Consider the following 22,514-nt stretch of genomic DNA (forward strand, 5'->3'; position numbering starts at 1 on the left):
CCTACAATCCCAGCACTTTGGGAGGCCGAGGTGGGTGATCACCTGAGGCCAGGAGTTTGAGACCAGCCTGGCCAACATGGTGAAACCCCATCTCTACTAAAAATACAAAAAACTAGCTGGGTGTGGTGGCGGGCCTGTACCTGTAATACCAGCTACTCGGGAGGCCGAAGTGGAAGAATCGCTTGAACCCGGGAGGCGGAGGTTGCAGAGAGCTGAGATCATGCCACTGCACTCCAGCCTGGACGACAGAGCAAGACTCCATCTCAAAAAAAAAAAAAAAAAGTAAAGTAATAAAGAATGGCTACTCCGGCCAGGCGTGGTGGCTCACTCCTGTAATCCCAGCACTTTGGGAGGCCGAGACGGGTGGATCACGAGGTCAGGAGATCCAGACCATCCTGGCTAACACGGTGAAACCCGGTCTCTACTGAAAATACAAAAAATTAGCCGGGCATGGTGGCAGGCACCTGTAGTCCCAGCTACTCGGGAGGCTGAGGCAGGAGAATGGCGTGAACCTGGGAGGTGGAGCTTGCAGTGAGCCGAGATCACGCCACTGCACTCCAGCCTGGGTGACACAGCACGACTCCGTCTCAAAAAAAAGGAAAGTAATAAAGAATAGGTACTGCATAGAGCAGCCGCCTGGGCTGCTTGTTGGCAATTTTTATGGTTACTCCTTGACCATATGCTAAACAAGAGGTGGATTATTCATGAGTTTCCCGGGAAAAGGGTGGGCAGTTCCTGGAGCTGAAGGGTCCTCCACTTTTAGGATAATTTGCAGACGTTGCCATGGTGTTTGTAAACTGTCGTGGCGCGGGTGGGAGTGTCTCTTAGCATGCTAATGCATTATAATTAGCATGTAATAAGCAGTGAGGATGACCAGAGGTCACTTTCACCCCCATCTTGGTTTGAGTGGGTTTTGGCAGCTTATTTACTACATCCTGTTTTATAAGCAGGGTCTTTATGACCTGTATCTTTTGATACCGTTCTGCCAACCTCCTATCTCATCTCGTGATTAAGAATATCTAACTTGGCCGGGCGCGGTGGCTCACGCCTGTAATCCCAGCACTTTGGGAGGCCGAGGCGGGCGGATCACGAGGTCAGGAGATCGAGACCATCCTGGCTAACACGGTGAAACCCCGTCTCTACTAAAAAAATACAAAAAATTAGCCGGGCGTGGTAGCGGGCGCCTGTAGTCCCAGCTACTCGGGAGGCTGAGGCAGGAGAATGGCGTGAACCCGGGAGGCGGAGCTTGCAGTGAGCCGAGATCGCGCCACTGCACTCCAGCCTGGGCGACAGAGCGAGACTCCGTCTCAAAAAAAAAAAAGAATATCTAACTTGAGGCCGGACGCGGTGGCTCACACCTGTAATCCCAGCACTTTGGGAGGCCGAGGCAGATGGATCATTTGAGGTCAGGAGTTCAAGACCCAGCCTGGCCAACATGGTGAAACCCCCTCTCTACTAAAAATAAAAAATTAGCCGGGCAGTAGTGGCACGAGTTGTAATCCCAGTTACTAAGCTCCTATTCAAGATGGAGTTGCTCTGGTTCAAACGCTTCTGACAATACTTCCCTCTGATATCCCCCAAACCCTGAGATCCCGCAGGGCCCAAACCAGGGTTCATGTCTTTCTTCCAAAGTGCACCTCCTCCTGGGTTCCTACCTGGGTTTGTTGTCCCAGGGCTTTTGTAACAAATGACCACAAACTGGGGGGCTTGGAACAGCCTCTCCCAGTCCTGGAGGCCAGAAATCAGCTATCAAGGTGTGGGTAGGGCCTCACTTTCTCCAAGGGGAGGGTCCTTCCTGCCTCTTCAGCTTCTGGGGACTCCAGGTGTCCTTGGCTGATGGATGCATCACTGTGGTCTCTGCTCCATCATCTCTGTGTCTGCGTCTCCTCTCCTCTGTGTTATAAGGACACTTGAGGCCGGGTGTGGTGGCTCACGCCTGTAATCCCAGCACTTTGGGAGACTGAGGCAGGTGATTCACTTGAGGTCAGGAGTTTGAGACCAACCTGGCCAACATGACGAAACCCTGTCTCTACTAAAAATACAAAATTAGCAGGGTGTGGTGGCGGGTGCCTGTAATCCCAGTACTCAGGAGGCTGAGGCAAAATTGCTTGAACCCGGGAGGCGGAGGTTGCAGTGAGCCAAGATCACACCATTGCACTCTAGCCTGGGCAACAGAGCGAGACTCCATCTCAAAAAAAAATAAAAAATAAAAATTAAGGATGCTTGTCCTTGTGTTTGGGGCCCGCCTTCATCTAGCATGACTTCATCCCAAGTTCCTTATTGAAATCTGCAAAGTCTCTTTTTCCAGATCAGGTCACATTTCAGGTTCCAGAGTGGCTATATCTTTTTTAAAATTTTATAAAATTAATTTTAATTTTTTTGAGACAGGGTCTCACTCTGTCACCCAGGCTGGAGTGCAGTGGTATGATCATAGCTTGCTGCAGCCTCGACCTCCCAGGCTCAAGGGATCCTCCCTCCTCAGCCCCTTTAGTAGCTGGAACTACAGGTGTGAACCACCACACCCAGCTGTTTTTTTTTTTTCATTAGAGACAAGGTCTCACTACGTTGCCCAGGCTGGTGCAAACTCCTGAGCTCAAGCAATCCTCCTGCCTCAGCCTCCCAAGTAGCTGGGACTGCAAGTGTGTGCCACCATGCCCGGCTAATTGTTTTTAATTTTTACTGGAGATGGGGTCTCACTGTGTTGCCCAGGCTCGTCTCAAACTCCTGGGCTCAAGCCATCCTCCCACTTCAGCCTCCCGAGTACCTGGGACTACAGATGTGAGCCACCATGCCTGGCTAACTTTTTTTTTTCAGTAGAGTTGGGGTCTCACTATGTTGCCCAGGCTCAGGATGGATGTAGCTCTTTTTCAGGGAGCCACCATTCAACCCATTACATCCTCACACCCTACCATCCAAGCGCATCCCAGCCATCCTTGCCTCCTCCCTCCCCTCCCCTCGTCCCCCACCAAAGCCCTACCTTAGATTTTCCTGTCTTTGTCCCCATGGCCCTCTGGGGTAGTCTTCACCTTCTCCCATCCTGACCTTGACTCTGCCCCCTCACTGGCCTCCAGCCTTCTGTCCTGCACTCCAGTCCCTTCTTCATGCTGGCCCCAGGAGGCTCTTTCCCACACACACCTCTGACTATGCCCAACCCCTGCTCAAACACCTTCCATGGCTCCCCACTGCCCTTGACATCAGTCCAGCAGTTCTTTGCCTGTTTCACCCTCATCTGTCCCCTCCAATGGCATCCCCCATCTCCTGCAACACACTTTTTTTTTTTGAGGCAAGAGTTTTGCTCTGTTGCTCAGGCTGGAGCACAGTGGCGAGATCTCGGCTCACTGCAACCTTTACCTCCCAAGTTCAAGTGATTCTCCTGCCTCAGCCTCCTGAGTAGCTGGAATTATAGGCGCATGCCACCGCACCTAGCCAATTTTTGTATTTTTAGTAGAGACGGGGTTTCATCATGTTGGCCAGACTGGTCTTGAACTCCTTACCTCAAATGATCCGCCCGCCTCTGCCTCCCAAAGTGCTGGGATTACAGGCATGAGCCACTGCACCTGGCCTTTCTTTTTCTTTCTTATTTTTTTTTGAGACAGGGGTCTCACTCTGTCATCCAGGCTGGAATGCAGTGGCATAATCTCGACTCACTGCAACCTCTGCCTCCCGGGTTCAAGAGTCATTCTCGTGCCTCAGCCTCCTACGTAGCTGGGACTACAAGCATGAACCACCACACCCAGCTAGTTTTTGTATTTTTAGTAGAAAGGGGGTTTCACCATGTTGGCGAGGCTGGTCTTGAACTCCTGACCTTAGGTGATCCACCTGCCTCGGCCTCCCAAAGTGCTGGGATTACAGATGTGAGCCACCGTGCCCCGCCCTACCACACACTTCTGAAAGCCTATGTCCCACACACCAGGCAGGCTCTTCTTCTATGGCCCCAGCTCCAAGAATCATCCTTCAGGAAGCCCTCTCCAAGCAGAACCAGGTTGCCTTCAGAGCGTCCCCAGCCCTGCCCTTCTCTTGGCCCAGGCTGACCACACAGGGTGTGGAGGGGACAGGAGTGTCAGGCTCTGCCTCCTCCTAGCAGGAGGATCACAGAGAATCACTTCCCAAAAAAGAGCATTTTCCTGGGCTGGAGACTGGAGTGTCCTTTCGGGCTGAGGTCCCCAGCTGCCCGGGCTGGAGAAACTTATCCATTGAGCAGATCTCATGTTCCCCAAGGATCCCCCACCTTGATCCCCAATGTACCCTTGGGTCTCAAGAGATTTGTGTGCAGTGCATTGTCTATGAACTTGAAGGTCAGTTTTTTTTTTTTTTTTTTTTTTTTTTTTTTGAGGCGGAGTCTTGCTCTGTCACCAGGCTGGAGCGCAGTGGCACCATCTCGGCTCACTGCAACCTCCAACTCCCTGGTTCAAGCAGTTCTTCTGCCTCAGGCTCCCGAGTAGCTGGGATTACAGGCACGAACCACCACGCACGAGCCACCGCGCCCAGCTAATTTTTTTTTTTTGTATTTTTACTAGAGATGGGGTTTCACCATGTTGGCCAGCATAGTCTCGATCTCCTGACCTTGTGATCCACCCGCCTCGGCCTCCCAAAGTGCTGGGATTACAGGCGTGAGCCACCGCGCCCGGCCTAAAGATCAGTTCTTGTCCAGGCTTTGAAAATAGGGTGGGTGCAGATTGCCAATCACTGAGCATTCTGAACCGTTGATCCCAGGTGGGACTTCCCTGTCTACCCCCTCCAGAACCCCAAGGCTCTCCAGGTGTGCAGCAAGGCTGCACACCTGCCTCTGGTGCCCTTGCCATCTGGGGCAGGTGTGTGGGGTGGGAGTGGCTGGGGCTGGGACACAGTGAGAGGCTCACCTGGCGTGGGTGGGGGATAAGCTGTGGCTCAGGCTGAGGCTTCCTTCAGGGGATCCCTCTGGGTCTAGGATGCAACCAACCAGAGCTCTCACCGTTGAAATGGGATCCACAGGGCCCTCAGCATTTGATCCAGCCCCATGTTTCTGACAAAGGTGGCACTAGTTTGTTGTTGTTGTGTGTTTGTTTGAGACAGAGTCTCCTTCTTGCCCAGGCAGGAGTGCAGTGGCGCGACCTCGGCTCACTGCAACCTCATCTCCCGGGTTCGAGCAATTCTCCTGCCTCAACCCCCCGTGTAGCTGGGACCAGAGGCGCGCGCCGCCACGCCCAGCTAATTTTTGTGTTTTTAGTAGAGATGGGGTTTCACCATGCTGGGCAGGCTGGTCTCAAACTCCTGACCTCAGGTTATCCACCTGCCTTGGCCTCGCAAAGTGCTGGGATTACAGGCATGAACCACCATGCCCGGCCCAAGGTGGCACTATTTTAAGGTTATTTCTAGGGAAGCAGGTACAGCAAGAGGCTGTGTTCTTCCTCATATTCCTCAGGGGAGAATTTTGGAAAAGATGCGAACGCCAGGCAGTGGATCTCAGTGGTTAGTGCATGGTCTGCAGAGCTAGACTACCTAGATTTAAGCCCTCGACATTTGGCCAGGCACGATGGCTCGCACTTGTAATCCCAGTGCTTTGGGAGGCTGAGGCAGGCGGATTACTTGAGGTCAGGAGTTCAAGACCAGCCCGGCCAACATGGTGAGACCCCGTCTCTACTAAAAAATACAAAAAATTGGCTGGGTGCAGTGACTCATGCCTGTAATCCCAGTACTTTGGGAGGCTGAGGCGGGCGGATCACCTGAGGTCAGCAGTTCAAGACCAGCCTGGCCAACATGGTGAAACCCCGTCTCTACTAAAAATACAAAAAAATGGCCGGGCGCAGTGACTCACACCTGCAATCCCAGCACTTTGGGAGGCTGAGGTGGGTGGATCATAAGGTCGGGAGTTCAAGATCAGCCTGGCCAAGATGGTGAAAATCCTGTCTCTACTAAAAATACAAAAATTAGACAGGCATAGTGGCAGGCGCCTGTAATCCCAGCTACTTGGGAGGCCGAGGCAGGAGAATCGCTTGAACTCAGGAGGCGGAGGTTACAGTGAGCCGAGATTGTGCCATTGCACTCTAGCCTGGGCAACAGAGCAAGACTCCATCTAAAAAAAAATTAGCTGGGCTTGGTGGCAGGTACCTGTAATCCCAGCTACTCAGGAGGCTGATGAAAGAGAGTCATTTGAACCTGGGAGGTGGAGGTTGCAGTGAGGTGAGATGGTGCTGCTGCACTTCAGCCTGAGAGACAGAGCGAGACTCCATCTCAAATAATAATAATAATAATAATAATAATAAAGCCTAGACATTCTACTTACCACCTGTGTGACCTTGGGCAAGCCACTTCCCCTCTCTGTGCCCCTATCTCTCATCTGTAAAATGGGAACAATGCCAGCAGCTACTTCATAGGGGCTACTATGAGTATTAAATGAGTTAGTATAGAGTATAAGCTTATTCTTTTCTTTTTCAGTTTTTTTCTTTTTTTCTTTGGTTTTTAATTTTTTTTGTTTTGGGGTATTTGTGTATGTGTGTGTTTTTTAATTTTTTCTGAGTATAAGCTTATTAACATTAAATATCAATGGAGTTTTTTTGAGACAAGGTTTTGCTATGTCGCAAAACCTTGGCTGGAGCCCGGCTGGAGCACAGTGGCACAGTCATGCCTCACTGCAGCATCGACTGCCCAGGCTCAAGCGATTCTCCTGTCTTGACCTCCTGAGTAGCTGGGACCACAGGCACATGCCACAACACCCAGCTAATTTTTAAAATTATTTGCAGAGATGGAATTTGACTACGTTGCCTAGGCTGGTCTCGAACTCCTGGGCTCAAGCAATCCTTCTGCCTCGGCCTCTGAAGGTGCCGGGATTCCAGGTGTAAGCCACCACACCTGGCCCAATGGACTTTATTAACATCACTGCACATCTGTGCTGATGGGGAACTGTACGAGTTTGCAGGCGCTGCCGTAACCACACACCACAGACACGGTGGCTTAAACAAGAGAAATTTATTTTTGCTCAGTTCTGGAGGCCAGAAGTTCGAAATCAAGGTGTTGGCAGGGCTGGTTCCTTCTGAGGCTGTGAGGGAGCGTTTATTCCAGGCCGTTCCCCTGTAGCGTTCCTTGTCTTGTAAAGGCATCGTCCCATATCCGCCTCCATCTTCACGTCCCCCTGCCTGTGCGTGTCTCTGTGTCTATTTTTCCATTTTTTATAAGGGCACCAGTCTTATTGGATCAGGGCCCACCCTGATGACCTCATGTTGACTAATTCCATCTGCAATGACCCCGTTTCCAAATAAAGTCACATTCGGAGATCCTGGGGATTAGGACTGCAAATGATGAATTTGGAGAGGGGGAGAAGCACATTCAGCCCATAACAGGAACTGTGAATCAAAGCTCTATTTATCCAGGGGTGGGTAAACATTACGCATTTTCACCAGCTAGAAACGACAAGCAAAGAGGCCAAGAAGAGGTTGGGCCAAGAGATCACGGAAGCCATAAGGAAGATTTTCAGCACCAGGGACAGCGTCATGGCGGGCTTTTGTGAGCACGCGTCTGTGTGTGGCGTGTGCATGGGCCTGTGCGTGCGAGTGTGTGTGTGTATGGTATGCATGCAGTATGTGTGTGTGCGTAGTGTATATGGTGTGCATGAATTATTGCATTGTGTGTGTAGTGTGTGGTGTGTGCATCTGTATGTATGTAGTGTGTGTGGTGTGCATGCATTGTGTGTATGTGTGTGTAGTGTGTGGTGTGTGCATGCATCTGTGTGTGTAGTGTGTGGTGTGTGCATGCATCTGTGTGTGTGGTGTGCATGCATCTGTGTGTGTGGTGTGCATGCGTCTTGTCTGCGTGTGTGTGTAGTGTGTTTTGCATGCATTGCGTGTGATGTGTGTGGTATGTGCATGCATCTATGTGTGGTGCACATGTGTCGTCTGCGTGTGTGTGCGTGTGTGGTGTGTGTATGCATCTGTGTGCATAGTGTGTGTTGTGCATGCATTGTGTGTGTAGTGTCTGGTGTGTATGCATCTGTGCATGTGTGTGTGGTGTGTTGTGCGTGCCTTGTGTGTAGTGTGTGGTGTGTGCATGCATCTATGCGTGTGTGTGTGGTATTTGCATGCGTCTTGTCTGCGTATATGTGTGCGTATGTGGTGTGTGTATGCATCTGTGCGTGTGTGTGTGTAGTGTGTGGTGTGTGTATGTGTCTTGTCTGCATATATGTGTGTGTGGTGTGTGCAGACATCTGTTTGTACGTGTGTGTAGTATGTGGTGCATGCATGCATCTTGTCTGCGCGTGTGTGTGCATGTGTGGTGTGTATATGCATCTGTGTGTGTGTGTGCATGTGTGGTGTGTGCATGCATCTTGTCCACGTGTGTGTATGTGTTGTGTGTGTATGCATCTGTGTGTGTGTAGCGTTTGGTGTGTGCATGCACCTGTGCATGTGTGTGTGTAGTGTGTGGTGTGTGCATGCATCTGTGTGTGTGTTGTGCATGTGTCTTGTCTGCATGTGTGAGTGTGGTGTGTGTTTGCATCTGTGCATGTGTGTGTGTGATGTGTGTATGCATCTGTGCGTGTGTATGTGGTGTGTGTATGCATCTCTGTGTGTGTGTGTGTGTATGCATCTGTGTGTTGTGTGTGGTGTGTGTATGCATCTGTGTGTGTGTGGTGTGTGTATGCATCTGTGTGTGTGTACGTGTGTGTGTATGCATCTGTGCGTGTGTGTGTGTGGTGTGTGTATGCATCTGTGTGTGTGTGCGTGTGTGGTGTGTGTGTGTGTGTGTGTGTGTGTGTGTGTGGTGTTTCTTTCCCTTTCACTGCAGAGCTCCCAGACCCTGGGGCTGATGGCCTTAAATGTTGCTCAGGGCACCTACCCACTCCCTACTCTCCTAGGGCCACCACCCTCCAAACCCTGCAGACAAGGAGTCCACAGGCAAAAAAAAAATAAAGGAACCTAGGAAGAAGGTTTTTTACCCTTATTTTACATCTGCCTGCAGCCCAATTTCTTGCCGATCAAACCTGATTTCTCTCAGGCCTTAGGGCTCGTTGTCTTAGTGTAGTTCTTTTGAAGAGCTTGGGGAATAAAATTCGGAAAACAAACATCAAGAATAGACCATCACATACAACAACGACAACAGGACAGATGAGCACATAGACTCTGTGAAGAGCTCCCCCAAAGTGACAAGGTGCCCAGCTTCATTAATAGTTCTTGGAAGGTGCATTAAAATCTCAATGAAATACAACTGCACGCCCACCTTAATGACTAACATTTAAAAGGTTGGCAAAAACCAAGCATTAGTGAAGATGAAGCACTAATAGAGCCCGACATAGGCACAACCCACTTCAGAAAACGATTTGAAGGAATCGATGAAAGTTAAACACACGCCCGTCTCATGCCCAGCACTTCCCTCCTGGGTATGCTTTTTGCATTAAAATATACAGACAAGGCCGGGTGCGGTGGCTTACGCCTATAATCCCAGCAATTTGGGAGGCCACGGCGGGTGGATCACTTGAGATCAGGAGATCGAGACCAGCCTGGCCAACATGGTGAAACCCTGTCTCTATTAAAAATACAAAAATTAGCCAGGCGTGGTGGCGGACACCTGTAATCCCAGCTACTTGGGAGGCTGAGACAGGAGAATCGCTTGAACCCAGGAGGGGAAGGTTGCAGTGAGCTGAGATTGCGCCACTGCACTCCAGCCTGGGCGATAGATTGAGACTCAGTCTCGCTCTCTCTGTCTCTCTCTCTCTCTCTCTCTCATATGTGTGTGTGTGTATATATATATATATATATATGGACAAGGCTGGGTGCAGTGGCTTATGCCTATAATCCCAGCACTTTGGGAAGCCAAGGCAGGAGGATCACTTGAGCCCAAGAGTTCAGGACCAGCCTGAGCAACATAGCAAGACCCCATCTCTAATAATAATAGTAATAATAATAACAACAGCTGGGTGTGGTGGCATGCAACTGTGGTCCCAGCTACTTGGGAGGCTGAGGCCAGAGGATCACTTGAGCCCGAGAGGTGGAAGCTGCAGTGAGCTGTGATCACACCACTGCACTCCAGCCTGGGCAACAGAGCAAGACCCTGTCTCAAAAAAAAAAAATTGGACAAGACTGTTGCAGAGCAACTTTATTTATAATTGCCCCAAATAGCAAACATCCCAATGCCCACCCATGGGAGAATGGATGAGCAATTTGTAGTGTATTCATAGGACACAATACTACCCAGAAACAAAAAGGAACTCACCCCTGATACACACAACCACATGCTGTTGACTGTATATTGAATGAAAGAAGCCAGACACAAGGGCGGACCTATGCTATGATTTCATTTATATAAGTCCAAAAACAGGAAGCACTCAATCACATTGATACGTGATGCGCACATGGTGGGGACACCATCGTGAAGGCATACACAAGAGCTGGGGTGGTTACCCCTGCAGGATGGAGGGGGTTGTGCTGGGGTGGGGGACACTAGGACTTCTGGTGGCTTCATGGTGGCTGCCACTTTTTACTATTGTTGTTGAGACAGTCTGACTGTGTCACCCAGGCTGGAGTGCAGTGGCACAATCACAGCTCACTGCAACCTCCAAACCCTGGGCTCAAGCGATCCTCCTGCCTTGGCCTCCCGAGTAGCTGGGACTACAGGCGCCTGCCACCACGCCCGGCTAATTTTTTGTATTTTTAGTAGAGATAGGGTTTCACTGTGTCAGCCAGGATGGTCTCGATCTCCTGACCTCGTGATCCACCTGCCTCGGCCTCCTGAAGTGCTGGGATTACAGGCGTGAGCCATCACGCTCTGCCTAATTTTTGTATTTTTTATAGAGATGGGTTTTCGCCATGTTGCCCAGGCTGGTCTTGAAATTGTGAACTCAAGTGATCCTCCTGCCTCAGCCTCCCAAAGTGCTGGGATTACAGGCATGAGCCACTGCGCCCGGTCTCTCTATGTCTCGACCCAAGACATAGTTGTCTTGGGTCGAGACATAGAGATGGTTGTATGGATTTATAATCATTTGTTACATTGCACGCTTACGTGTTCTGCACTTTTCAGAGGGGTATGTTGGTAATATATCCCAATTACAATGTTTATTGTGGTGATATATGCATAATATGAAATGTACCGTTAAAAAATTTTTTTTTAATTGAGAAAGCTCTTCGCTCTGTTGCCCAGGCTGGAGTGCAGTGGCGTGATCTCGGCTCATTGCAAACTCTGCCGCCCGGGTTCAAACGATTCTCATGACTCAGCCTCCCGAGTAGCTAGAATAGTAGGTTCCCACCACCACACCTGGCTAATTTTTTTTGTATTTTTAGTAAAGATGGAGTTTCGCCTTTTTGGCCAGGCTGGTCTTGAACTCCTGACCTCAGATGATCCACCGGCCTCTGCCTCCCAAAGTGCTGGGATTACAGGTGTGCACCACCGCACCCGGCCCATCTTAACCATTTTTAAGCATAGAGTTCAGTGGCATTAAGTACATTCATATTGTTCTGCAATCATCACCACTATCTGATCTTCAGAACTTTTATTTTACTTTATTTTAGAGACAGGGTCTCACTCTGTTGCCTAGGCTGGATTGCAGTGGTGCTAACATAGCTCACTGCAGCCTCCAACTCCTGGGCTCAAGTGATCCTCCCACCTTGGCCTCCTAAAGTGCTGGGATAACAGGCGAGAGTCACCTTGCCTGGCCTCCAGAACGTTCTCATCTTCCCAAACTGAAACTGTATCCCTGTGAAACACTCACTCCCCATCCCCCTCCCCAGCCCCTGGCACCCCCCCATCCTGATTTCCATCTCTGTGAATCTGATGGCTCTGTGATCCTCCTATGAAACCTCTGTCTGTCGTTTTGTGTCTGGCTTATTTCACCGAGCATGGTGTTCTCAAGGTTCACCCACGTTGTGTCAGGTATCAGAATTTCCTTCCTTTTTGTGGCTGGATAATATTCCACTGTGTGGGTCGACCGTATTGTATCGATCCCTTCATCTGTGAATGGACGCCTGGGTTGCTTCCGCTTTCCGGCCACTGTGAATCTTAACTGCTGTCAACATTGTTATACAAATATCTCTGTTCGAGTCCCTGCTTTCAATTCTTCTGAATATACACCCAGACGTGGAATTGCTGGCTTCCGTGGTAATTTTGTGTTTAGTTTCTGGAGGAACTGTCAAACTGTTTTCTGCAGCAGCCGTACCATTTTACATTCCTACTACAAACATTTTTCTTTCTTTCTTCCTTCCTTCCTTTCTTTCTTTCTTTTCTTTTCTTTCTTTTCTTAATGCTGGAAACTGTTGTCAGCTCTGCCTGGTACCCCCAGGGTTCCAGGGGGCTTTTTGGACCTGGGGTGGGTTCCCTCGGATTCCCTACCCCCTCCCCACCACACAGCCCAGCTGGCGGGAGCGACCAGCAGGTGGCCACTTTAATTAGCTCCTGCCTGGAGAAGTGGACACCGTGGAGCTCCGTACAGCGTGTCCCTGGGAGACCAGGGACCATAGGGGGCGGGGTTTGAGGGGGAACCGAGGGTTTGACAACATCGGAGCAGCCCACGATGGTCTCATTTCACAGGTCCCCAGACAGGACCACTCAGTCCCCTGTATCCATCCCAGGACCCCTGACCTCCTGTGTGCAATCCCTACCCCACCTCGGGGAAGCGTCTTTCAAAATACTTTTGATCTAATTAGGCTTTCAGGGCGAAGGCGGGTTCTCTTGACTTGCTTGTCTCCTGTGTCTGTCTCTGTCTCTGGTCTCCCACCCCTAACATCGCCCAATCACAGCCTCACTCTGGGCCACTCTATGGGCTGGCCCCGCCCCTTGCCTCCCATCCCTAATATCATCCAATCCCAGCCTCACTCTGGGCTACTCTGGGGCTGGCCCCGCCCCTCACCTCTCCTGATTGGTCCTGATTTCTGCCACCATGCCACACCCTCTCAAGCTCCACCCCCATCCATTGGCTGGTCCAACTTGTGGTCCTCTCAGACCATCCCCTCTCCCTCTGATAGGGGAAGGTGAGGCCCAGAGAGGGGGAGCGCATGATCCAAGGCTACAGTACTGGTCAGTGGCAGAGCCCACTGCTCCCTATCCCAGGGCCAGGCCTTCTTCCATCTTTCTGGGACCACTAGTGCCCTCCCCATCCTCCCCGCTGGGCAGCCCCTCTGCCCACTCCCCTCACCCCACCTTGTCCAGGGCTCTCAGCATCTCTTTTCTGAGCTCAGCCACTGACTTTGTTAATGGCTGGACCTCCTCTCCCTCTTCCTGGTCTCACCCTTTGCAGGGGTGTATGTGTGTCCAGGGGTGGAAGGGGTGGAAAACACTGAGCCACTTCGACTGTCCCCTCCCAAAACACGGTGGCTTCAGCATACTCTTCTCTTTTTATTTTTTGAGATTGTAATAAGATATACACAACTTCAAATGTACCGTCTTAACCATCTTTAAATGCATGGTTCAGGCCGGGCGCGGTGGCTCACGCCTGTAATCCCAGCACTTCGGGAGGCCGAGGCGGGTGGATCACGAGGTCAGGAGATCGAGACCATCCTGGCCAACACGGTGAAACCCCGCCTCTACTAAAAATACAACAAATTAGCCAGGCATGGTGGCGGGCGCCTGTAGTCCCAGCTACTCGGGAGGCTGAGGCAGGAGAATGACGTGAACCCGGGAGGCAGAGCTTGCAGTGAGCCGAGATCGCGCCACTGCACTCCAGCCTGGGCGACAGTGAGACTCCGTCTCAAAATAAATAAATAAAAATAAAAATTGCACAGCTCAGTGGTATTAAGCATATTCACACGGTTGTGCAACCATCACCACCATCATCTCCAGAACTTTCTCATCTTCCCAAACTGAAACTCTGTCCCCATGAAACACTCAGTCCTCATTCCCCTCCCCAGCCCCTGGCACCTCCCCATTTTACTTTCTGTCTGTGTGAATCTGATGACTCTAGGGACCTCCTAGGAGTGGAATCACACAGGATTTGTCCTTCTGTGTCTGGCTTATTTCACTGAAAGTGACATTCTCAAGGTGCATCCGTGTTGCAGCCTGTGTCAGAATTTCCTTCCTTTTCTTGGCTGAATAATATTCCGTTGCGTGGATGCACCAGGTTGTGTAGATCTATGCATCTGTGGATGGAAGCTTGGGTTGCTTCCACCTAGTGGCCACTGTGGGTGGTGCTGCTGTGGCCATGGGTGTGCCTGTGCTCCCTTAACACCCCCGTTTCTCTCCCTTCCAGGCTGTGCCTTCCTCACCTACTGTGCCAGGGATTCCGCCATCAAAGCTCAGACTGCCCTGCACGAGCAGAAGACCTTGCCCGGAGTGAGTCCTGCGTGGTGTCTGGGGAGGAGGGGACAGGGGATGGCTCTCAGCCTGGGGTGGGAGCCAAGGCTCTTCCTGAGATTGGCTGTGAATTCTGTGTGTCTCGGGACTCAGAAAGAGGTATGAGGAGCAGAGGGATAGAAATCATCATAAGAGCGTGCATTTATTGAGTGCCTCCTGTGTGCTGTGCTCTATATTTTATACCAGAGTGGTTGTGTGTGGTTGTGCAGGTTGTATACTGCACAAGGGCACCTGGCCCAGTGTGTCTTTGTCTTTGGGTTGAGACGTGAAGGATAAGGAAGCATTAGCAGGCAGAGGGCACAGCACGTGCCAAGGCCCTGGGGCAGGACCATGCCTGGCATGTTGGAGGAACAGGGGGGAGGCCCGTGTGGCTGGAACAGAGTGAGGAGGTGGAGAAAGAAAGGCGGGAAGGGTAGGGGAGGTGACAGGGCTGGTTGCTGAAGGCTGTGTGGACCATGGGGAGAAGCATAGACCATGCTTGCTTCTCACTATAAAAAGGAAAATGATTTTCCTCGCTTGTCTTTATGGTGCAAACGGAGCCACAGTTCCTTAACACAAGGGCTTCTTTTTGTTGTTGTTGTTGTTGTTGTTGTTGAGATGGAGTCTCGCTCTGTCACCCAGGCTGGAGTGCAGTGTCATGATCTCGGTTCACTGCAACCTCCGCCTCCCAGGTTCAAGTGATTCTCCTGCCTCAGCCTCCCAAGTAGCTGGGATTACAGGCATGCACCACCATGCCTGGCTAATTTTTGTATTTTTAGTAGAGACGGGGTTTTGCCATATTGGCCAGGCTGGTCTCAAACTCTTGACCTCAAGTGATCTGCACACCTCGGCCTCCCAAAGTGCTGGGATTATAGGTGCGAGCCACCAGGCCTGGCCAACACAGGGGCTTCTTCATCATAATTTCTGTCTGCAGAGGAGGCTGGCCTGGGTGCTGTCTCTGATGAGTCTCTCCTTATTTTTATTTTTTGAGACAGGGTCTTGCTCTGTTACCCAGGCTGGAGTACAATGGCTCACTGCAGCCTCCACCTCCTGGGGTCAAGTGATCCTCCTACCTCGGCCTCCTGAGTAGCTGGGACTATAGGTGCATGCCATCACACCTGGCTAATTTTTAAATTTTTGTGGAGACGGGGTCTCATTATATTGCCCAGGCTGATCCTGAACTCCTGGCTCAAGCGCTCCTCCTGCTTCGGCCTCCCAAAGTGCTGGGATTACAGGTGTGAGCCAGCACACCCAGCCTGATGAGTCTCTCCTGGTCAGCTTTGTCCTCTTTGGGTGGGCAGGAGGCCCCTGCCCCCAGTGAAGGATGCGTGGTCTCCCTGAGCCAGTCAATCCGGGTCCCCAGGCCATGCCTCTTGATGGAGACTGAAGGAACCACAGTGAGCCATGGCGCCCCACCTTGTGAGCTCTGGGGCAGGGAGCTCACCCTTCCCTCCGGAATTCTCAGGGACCTTTCAGCCTCCAGGGACATCAGAGCATTCGTAGCCATCGTGCTTGGCTGACTGTAGGAAATCTGACGTGCGCCTTCCAGGGACCCGAGGTCATGGCATGAGTTTGACTTGATTCTCCATGAGCATTGGAAGGTTCTGGGCCTGGGGGTGGCCTCTGCTTGGTCTTGAAGAATAGAGAGCCCCTCTTTTGGGTGTGATGTGATGCAAGTTAGAGTGTGGGGTCTGGCAGCCACATCTATGGGCTCGTTGCTCAGCTCCATCCTTGCTGTGTGACAGTGAGCCAGTGACTTAACCTCTCTGATCTTCAGCACTGGAAGAGAATAACAGGGCAGGGTGGGCTAGCAATCTATAGAGAAGGTGCTCAATGGAGGGCTTCACTGAGGATGTGACATTTGAGAAAAAACCTGAAAGATGGCATGGAAGGGCACTCCAGGCAGAAGGAACAGCATGTGCAAAAGTGATCTAGAGTCTGCGGTGAATTCCCTGAATTCACTCTTCATCTTGGACCTTCTGCTGGTGCCTACCCAAACCAACCAGAAGCTAAAAAAGTACATTAAAAAAAAAGAAAGAAAGAAATCCCACAACCGAACAAAAAATCAAACCAACCAGAAGCTGGAGGGCAGGTCAGTCCATACAGATTAGTGCCCAGGGGCACAGCAGAGTTCTAGGGACCATATTAGTTATTTATTGCTGCATAACAAATTATCCCCAAAATAAAGACTTCAAACAATAAGCACTTGTTATTTCACAGCTACCGGGGTCAGGAATTTGGGACTGAGTTTGCTGCATGATCGTGGCTCAAGGAGGTTACAGTCAAGATATCAGCAGGAGTTTGTGGTTGAGGAATCTGCTTCCAAGCTGGCTCCCTCTAGTGACTGTTCAGGAGGCCTCAGTTTCTCACCACGTGGGCTTCTCCACAGTGCTGCTTGAGCTTCCTCACAACATGGCATCTTCCCCCAGCACACGTAACCAAAGAGTGATCAAGGAGGAAGCCACAGTCCCCTTTAAGCCCTAGCCTCGGAATTACACACCATCATTTCTACCACATTCTAGCACTAGGAGCCCAGGGGTGCAGAGCAGGGTGGGAAAAGGTGGAGGGAGGAACTCAAGGAACAAACCAGCTCAATACTGGACTTGTCCAAGGTTAGGCAGCCTGCAAGCTGCAGAGTGGGGATTTGGACCTTCATAGTCTGACTCCAGACCCTGTGCTGTTGCCTAATTCATCTAAGTTTAGTGAACCATGTTTTTGCATGGCATCAGGTCCTGGGTGGAAGCTGTGGTCCTTCTGTCCAGAGAAATCTGTACATAGATGGAGATTTACCAACACTTCTAAGGAGTCCTCCCAGCTAAGCACTTCTCTCCCATTCCTTTGTCCTCATTTCCCTGATGAAGGTAACTGAGACACAAACCCAGTCTCTATTCCACTGTCTGAGGCCTTAGGGACCTTGGAACTGGTTCTTTTCCTGTTGGGGGCCAAAACTGAGCTCTGCACTCTGTTGGCAGCCAGGAGGGAAGATGGAAGAGAGTGGAAGGACCAAGAGCCACGAAACCTCATGCCCTTCTTGCCAGGCTGGTGTCCTGGATCTGAGTCCACTTTGAGATGAAGAGATGCCGCAATCACCAGCAGCTCCTTCTCTGCATCCATCTTGAGGGGACTCTGTCCTTCTCTCCATGCCTACTCTCCCTGGGTCAGCCCATAAATTCATAGCTTCCATCCATCCATGCACCCTTCCATCCACCCATCACCCATCTGCCCATGTGTCTACATGCCTGCCTACCTGTCACCCATCTACCTGCCTATCCATTCATTCATTCATCCATCTACTCATCCACCTACCCACCCACACATCCATCATCCACCCATCCTCTCATCCAGCCACACGTCCATCCATCTACGCATCCATCCATCCATCCATCTATCCATCCACCCACCCATCTATCCATCCATCCACTGATTTACCCTTTCATCCATCCATTCACACACTGATCCATTCTTCTATCCATTCATCCACCCATCCACCCATCAATTCATCCATCCATCCATCCATCCATGCATTCATTCACCCATCTACTCATTACCTACCCACCCACCCACACATCTATTATGCATCCCTCCATTCTCCCATCCAGCCACACACCCATCCATTCACCCACACATCCATCCATCTACCATTCATCCATTGAGTCACTCACTCATCTATCCACCCACTCATCTATCCATCCATCTGTTCACCCATTTGCCCTTTTATCCATCCATCCATCCACCCATCCATCCATCCATTCATCCATCCATCTATCCATTACTCATCCACCCACCTGTCTGTCCATTCATCTGTCCATCCATCTACCCTTCCATCCATCCATTCATTCATCACTCACTCTTCCACCCATCCATTAATTCATGTATACATCCATCCACCTATCTATCCTCCCATCCACCCACACATCCATTCACCCATCTACACTTCTTTCCATTCATCCACCCATCTACACTTCTTTCCATTCATCCACCAAATTTTTATCAAGCACCTACTATTTACCCCACGCTATGCTAAACTCCCATCATCAGTTCTGTGACTGGTCACCTCCTGAGTGACTCCTGTGGCTGTCCCCCAGTCCCCATCCCCCTAGACCCAATGGGGCTCAAACTGGCTATGGCACACCCCCCAATTTTTTTTTTGAGACAGAGTCTCACTCTGTCACCCAGGCTGGAGTGCAGTGGCTTGATCTCAGCTCACTGCAACTTCTGCCTCGCGGGTTCAAGTGATTCTCCTGCCTCAGCCTCCTGAGTAGCTGGGATTACAGGCATGAGCCACCACGCTGGCTAATTTTTACATTTTTAGTAGAGTCGGGGTTTCACCGTATTGACTAGGCTGGTTTTGAACTCCTGACCTCAAGTGATCCACCTGCCTCGGCCTCCCAAAGTGCTAGGATTACAGGCGTAAGCCATTGAGCCTACTGCCCCCTGACTGCTTTTTTTGAACCAGTTTCTCTCCCTCAGTCCCTGGGCATCAGCCTCTTCTCCTCCCTCCTCCTCGCCCCCAGAGCTCATGGCCCCCACATCCTGCCCTCTCATTTGTTGCCTTCTGTCTGCTTCCACCTCTGTGTTCTCCTGAGTTCAAATCTTAGCTTCCCCTCTCCCAAGCTGTGTAATCTTCAACAAGCATCTTTTCCCTCAAACCTCAGTTTTCTTTATCTCCAATATGGGTAACACTTTCTCCACCTAACAGGCTGCAGAGAAGATTTAAAGACGTGAAGGTGGGTCAGGTGCGGTGGCTCATGCCTGTAATCCCAGCACTTTGGGAGGCCGAGGCGAGCAGATCATCTGAGGTCAGGAGTTCGAGACCAGCCTGGCCAACATGGTGAAACCCCATCTCTGCTCAAAGTACAAAAATTAGCTGGGTGTGGTGGCAGGGGTCTGTAATCCCAGCTACTCGGGAGGCTGAGGCAGGAGAATCACTTGAACCCAGGAGGCAGAGGTTGCAGTGAGCCAAGATCACGCCTCTGTACTGCAGCCTGGGTGACAGAACAAGACCCTGTCTCAAAAAAAAAAAAAAAAAAAAGGAAAGGTGCGAAGTGGATACTATTTTTGGAGTGGTTAAGCCCTTATATTCTGGTCCTTGGCCATCCTTAGTTTCTAAAAATTTCTCACTCCCCAGACACTGACGACCCAGCCAGGGTTCCCACCCCTAAAGTACTCGTGGGTAACTGCCTCTCACGCCTGGAGAATTTCTACCTTACTTTCAAGGTAACAGCTGGCCATCTCCTCCTTCTGCTCATCCCTGACCTCTCAGGGCTGGGGGTGTCTGTGTCTGGCTCTGACTCCCCCAGATTGGGAGCCCCTCAAGGGCAGTCCCCGGGATGAGTCCTCCAAACCCTTTTGTTCATTCAGCATTTACTGAGCATCTGACTTATGGCAGAATGAGGATACAGTACAAACAGAAAATAAGCAAGCCAGTGAGAACAACATTGAGATAAGAAATGGGGTGACTTTCAGAGCAATGACTCAGGATGGAGGTTTCATTTATTATTATTATTATTAATTTTTTTTTTGAGTCGGAGCCTAACTCTGTCGCCCAGGCTGGAGTGCAGTGGCGTGATCTCGGCTCACTGCAAACTCCACCTCCTGGGTTCAAGCAATTCTCCTGCCTCAGCCTCCCGAGTAGCTGGATTACAGGCATGTGCCACCATGCCATGCTAGTTTCTGTATTTTTAGTAGAGATGGGGTTTCACCATGTTGACCAGGCTGGTCTCAAACTCCTGACCTCAAGTGATCCACCCGCCTCGGCCTCCTAAAGTGCTGGGATTACAGGCATCAGCCACTGCACCTGGCCTTATTATTTTTTTTCTGAGACAAAGTTTTGCTGTGTTGCCCAGGTTGGAGTGCAGTGGCACAATCATAGCTCATAGCACAATCATAGCTCATGGCACGTCCCACTAATTTTTAAACTTTTTGTAGAGATGGGGGTCTCACTATGTAGCCCAGGCTTGTCCCGAACTCCTGGGATCAAGCGAGCCTCCCACCTCAGCCTCCCAAAGTGCTGGGATTACAAGCGTGAGCCACCAGATTGTGCCTGGCTGGGAGTTCCATTCAGACAGGGTGGTCAGGGAAGGCCTCTCTGAGGAGATGGCCTGGAGAGGAGGAAGCCGTGCACTCTCTGCAGGAAGGGCGTTTCTGGCAGAGGGAACGGCCAGTGCAAAGGCCCTGAGGCTGGACCATGCCCGAAGCATGTGAGGACCACTGAGGTCAGAGGAGTGAAGAAGAGTGAGTGACGGGGAGTGAGGGGGAGAGTAGGTGGAGGAGAGGGGGAAGAGGAAGCAGAGACAGGACCACCACAGTGAGCAGCTTGAATTTTGTTCCAAGGGTGACTGGGACCAGGGGAGAGTAGCAAGCAGAGGAACGATCTGGTTTGATTGTTTCCACTTTTATTATTATTATTTATTATTATTATTTTTTTGAGACCGAATTTCACTCTTGTTGCCCAGGCTGGAGTGCAGTGGTGCAATCTCGGCTCACTGCAACCTCTGCCTCCCGGGTTCAAGCGATTCTCCTGCCTCAGCCTCCCGAGTAGCTGGGATTACAGGCATGCACCACCATGCCCGGCTAATTTTTGTATTTTTAGTAGAGACGGGGTTTCCCCATGTTGGTCAGGCTGGTCTCGAACTCCCGAGCTCAGATGATCCGCCTGCCTCGGACTCCCAAAGTGCTGGGATTACAGGCATGAGCCACCATGCCCAGCCTCCATTTTTATTTATTTATTTATTTATTTATTTATTTGAGACAGAATCTCACTCTGTTGCCCAGGCTGGAATGCAGTGGTGCGATCATAGCTCACTGCAGCTTTGACTTCCCACCTCAGCCTCCCAGGTAGCTAGGACCACAGGTGCACACCACCATACCTGGCTGATTTTTTTTTTTTTTTGATAGAGTTTTGCTCTTGTTTTCCAGGCTGGAGTGCAATGGCACGATCTGTGCTCACTGTGGCCTCCATCTCCCGGGTTCAAGCAATTCTCCTGACTCGGCCTCCCAACCTGGAATTACAGGTGCCCGCCACCAAGCCAGGATAATTTTTGTATTTTTAGTAGAGATGGCGTTTCACCATGTTGGCCAGACTGGTCTCCAACTCCTGACCTCAGGTGATCCTCCCACCTTGGCCTCCCAACGTGCTGGGATTACAGGCATGAGCCACCATGCCCAGCCCTGTGATTTTTAAATTTTAAATTTTTGATTTAATTTTTTTTTTTTTGTAGAGACAGTGGTTTTCCTATGTTGCCCAGGTTGGTCTTGAACTCCTGACCTCAAGCAATCCTCCCGCCTTGGCCTCCCAAAGTGCTGGGATTACAGGCATGAGCCACTGCGCCCGCCCTGTGTCTGTGTCCCTTTGCTTTTCTCTTAGAAGGACACTTCTCATTGGATTTAGGGCTCAGCCTACATCCAGGATAATTTTATCTCAAGATCCTTCATTTAATTACATCTGCAAAAGACCTCTTTTCTAAATAAGGGCATATCCACAGATCCCCAGGGCTAGGATTTGGGGATATATATATATACATATTTTTTATTTTTATTTTTTAGAGACAGGGTCTTGCTCTGTCGCCCAGGCTGGAGTGCAGTGTTGCAATCATAGCTTTTTACAGCCTTGACCTCCTAGGCTGAAGCGATCCTCCTGCCTCAGCCTCCTGAGTAGCTGGGACTACAGGCACATGCCACCACGCCTGGCTAGTTTTTTATTTTTTGTAGAGATGGAGTCTTGCTATGTTGCCCAGACTGGTCTTGAACTCCTGGGCTCAAGCGATCCTCCTGCCTCGGCCTCCCAAAGCGCTGAGATTACAGACGTGAGCCACTGTGCTTAGCCTGGATTTATCTTTTGGGGAGCCACCATCTAACTCACTCCAGGGGTGACCACAGAACCAATGACCAAATGTCAGGGTGACCCAGGGACAGCACCCTGAGGGAGAAGCAGGCAGCCTGCGTGGACGATTTAGTGAAGGGCGGACAGGGTGGCTTCTTGAAGGAGGGAATGTTTGGGATGAGTCGAGAGATGGAAGGATTTTGACAGATGGAGGTGGAGATGGGGGTGAGTGGGGACAAAACTTACCAAGATTTGGAGGCCAGAACGTGCCCGGTGTGCTGTTGAGTGGCAGCTCATGGGAGCCTCTGTCAGCTAACGAAGGGGGTCAGGTTAGATAAGGAGGGTCTCAACGGGGGTGATCCTGCCCCCGCCCCAGGACACTGGCTGCTGTCTGTGGACATTTGTGGTTGTCACGACTTGGGGAGGAGATGCACCTGGCATGGAGTAGGTGGAGGCCAGGGACGCTACT

General features: G+C 50.8%; 1 protein-coding gene across 5 annotated transcripts in view; it reads left to right on the forward strand.

Annotated features, from left to right (window-relative positions):
* Positions 1–22,514, forward strand: part of CELF5 (CUGBP Elav-like family member 5) — a 71,887-nt gene that overhangs the window by 13,132 nt on the left and 36,241 nt on the right. For all 5 annotated transcript variants that reach the window (XR_001711971.4, XM_016937032.4, XM_016937034.2 and 2 more), the window contains exon 2: positions 14,141–14,223. Coding sequence is in view for 4 of the 5 variants with exons in the window: in XM_016937032.4 (XP_016792521.1) it covers positions 14,141–14,223 (83 nt within the window). In the remaining variant the exon portion in view is untranslated. The remainder of the gene's footprint in view (positions 1–14,140; positions 14,224–22,514) is intronic.

This window comes from Pan troglodytes, chromosome 20, assembly GCF_028858775.2.
Source record: "Pan troglodytes isolate AG18354 chromosome 20, NHGRI_mPanTro3-v2.0_pri, whole genome shotgun sequence".
Lineage (NCBI taxonomy): Eukaryota > Metazoa > Chordata > Mammalia > Primates > Hominidae > Pan > Pan troglodytes.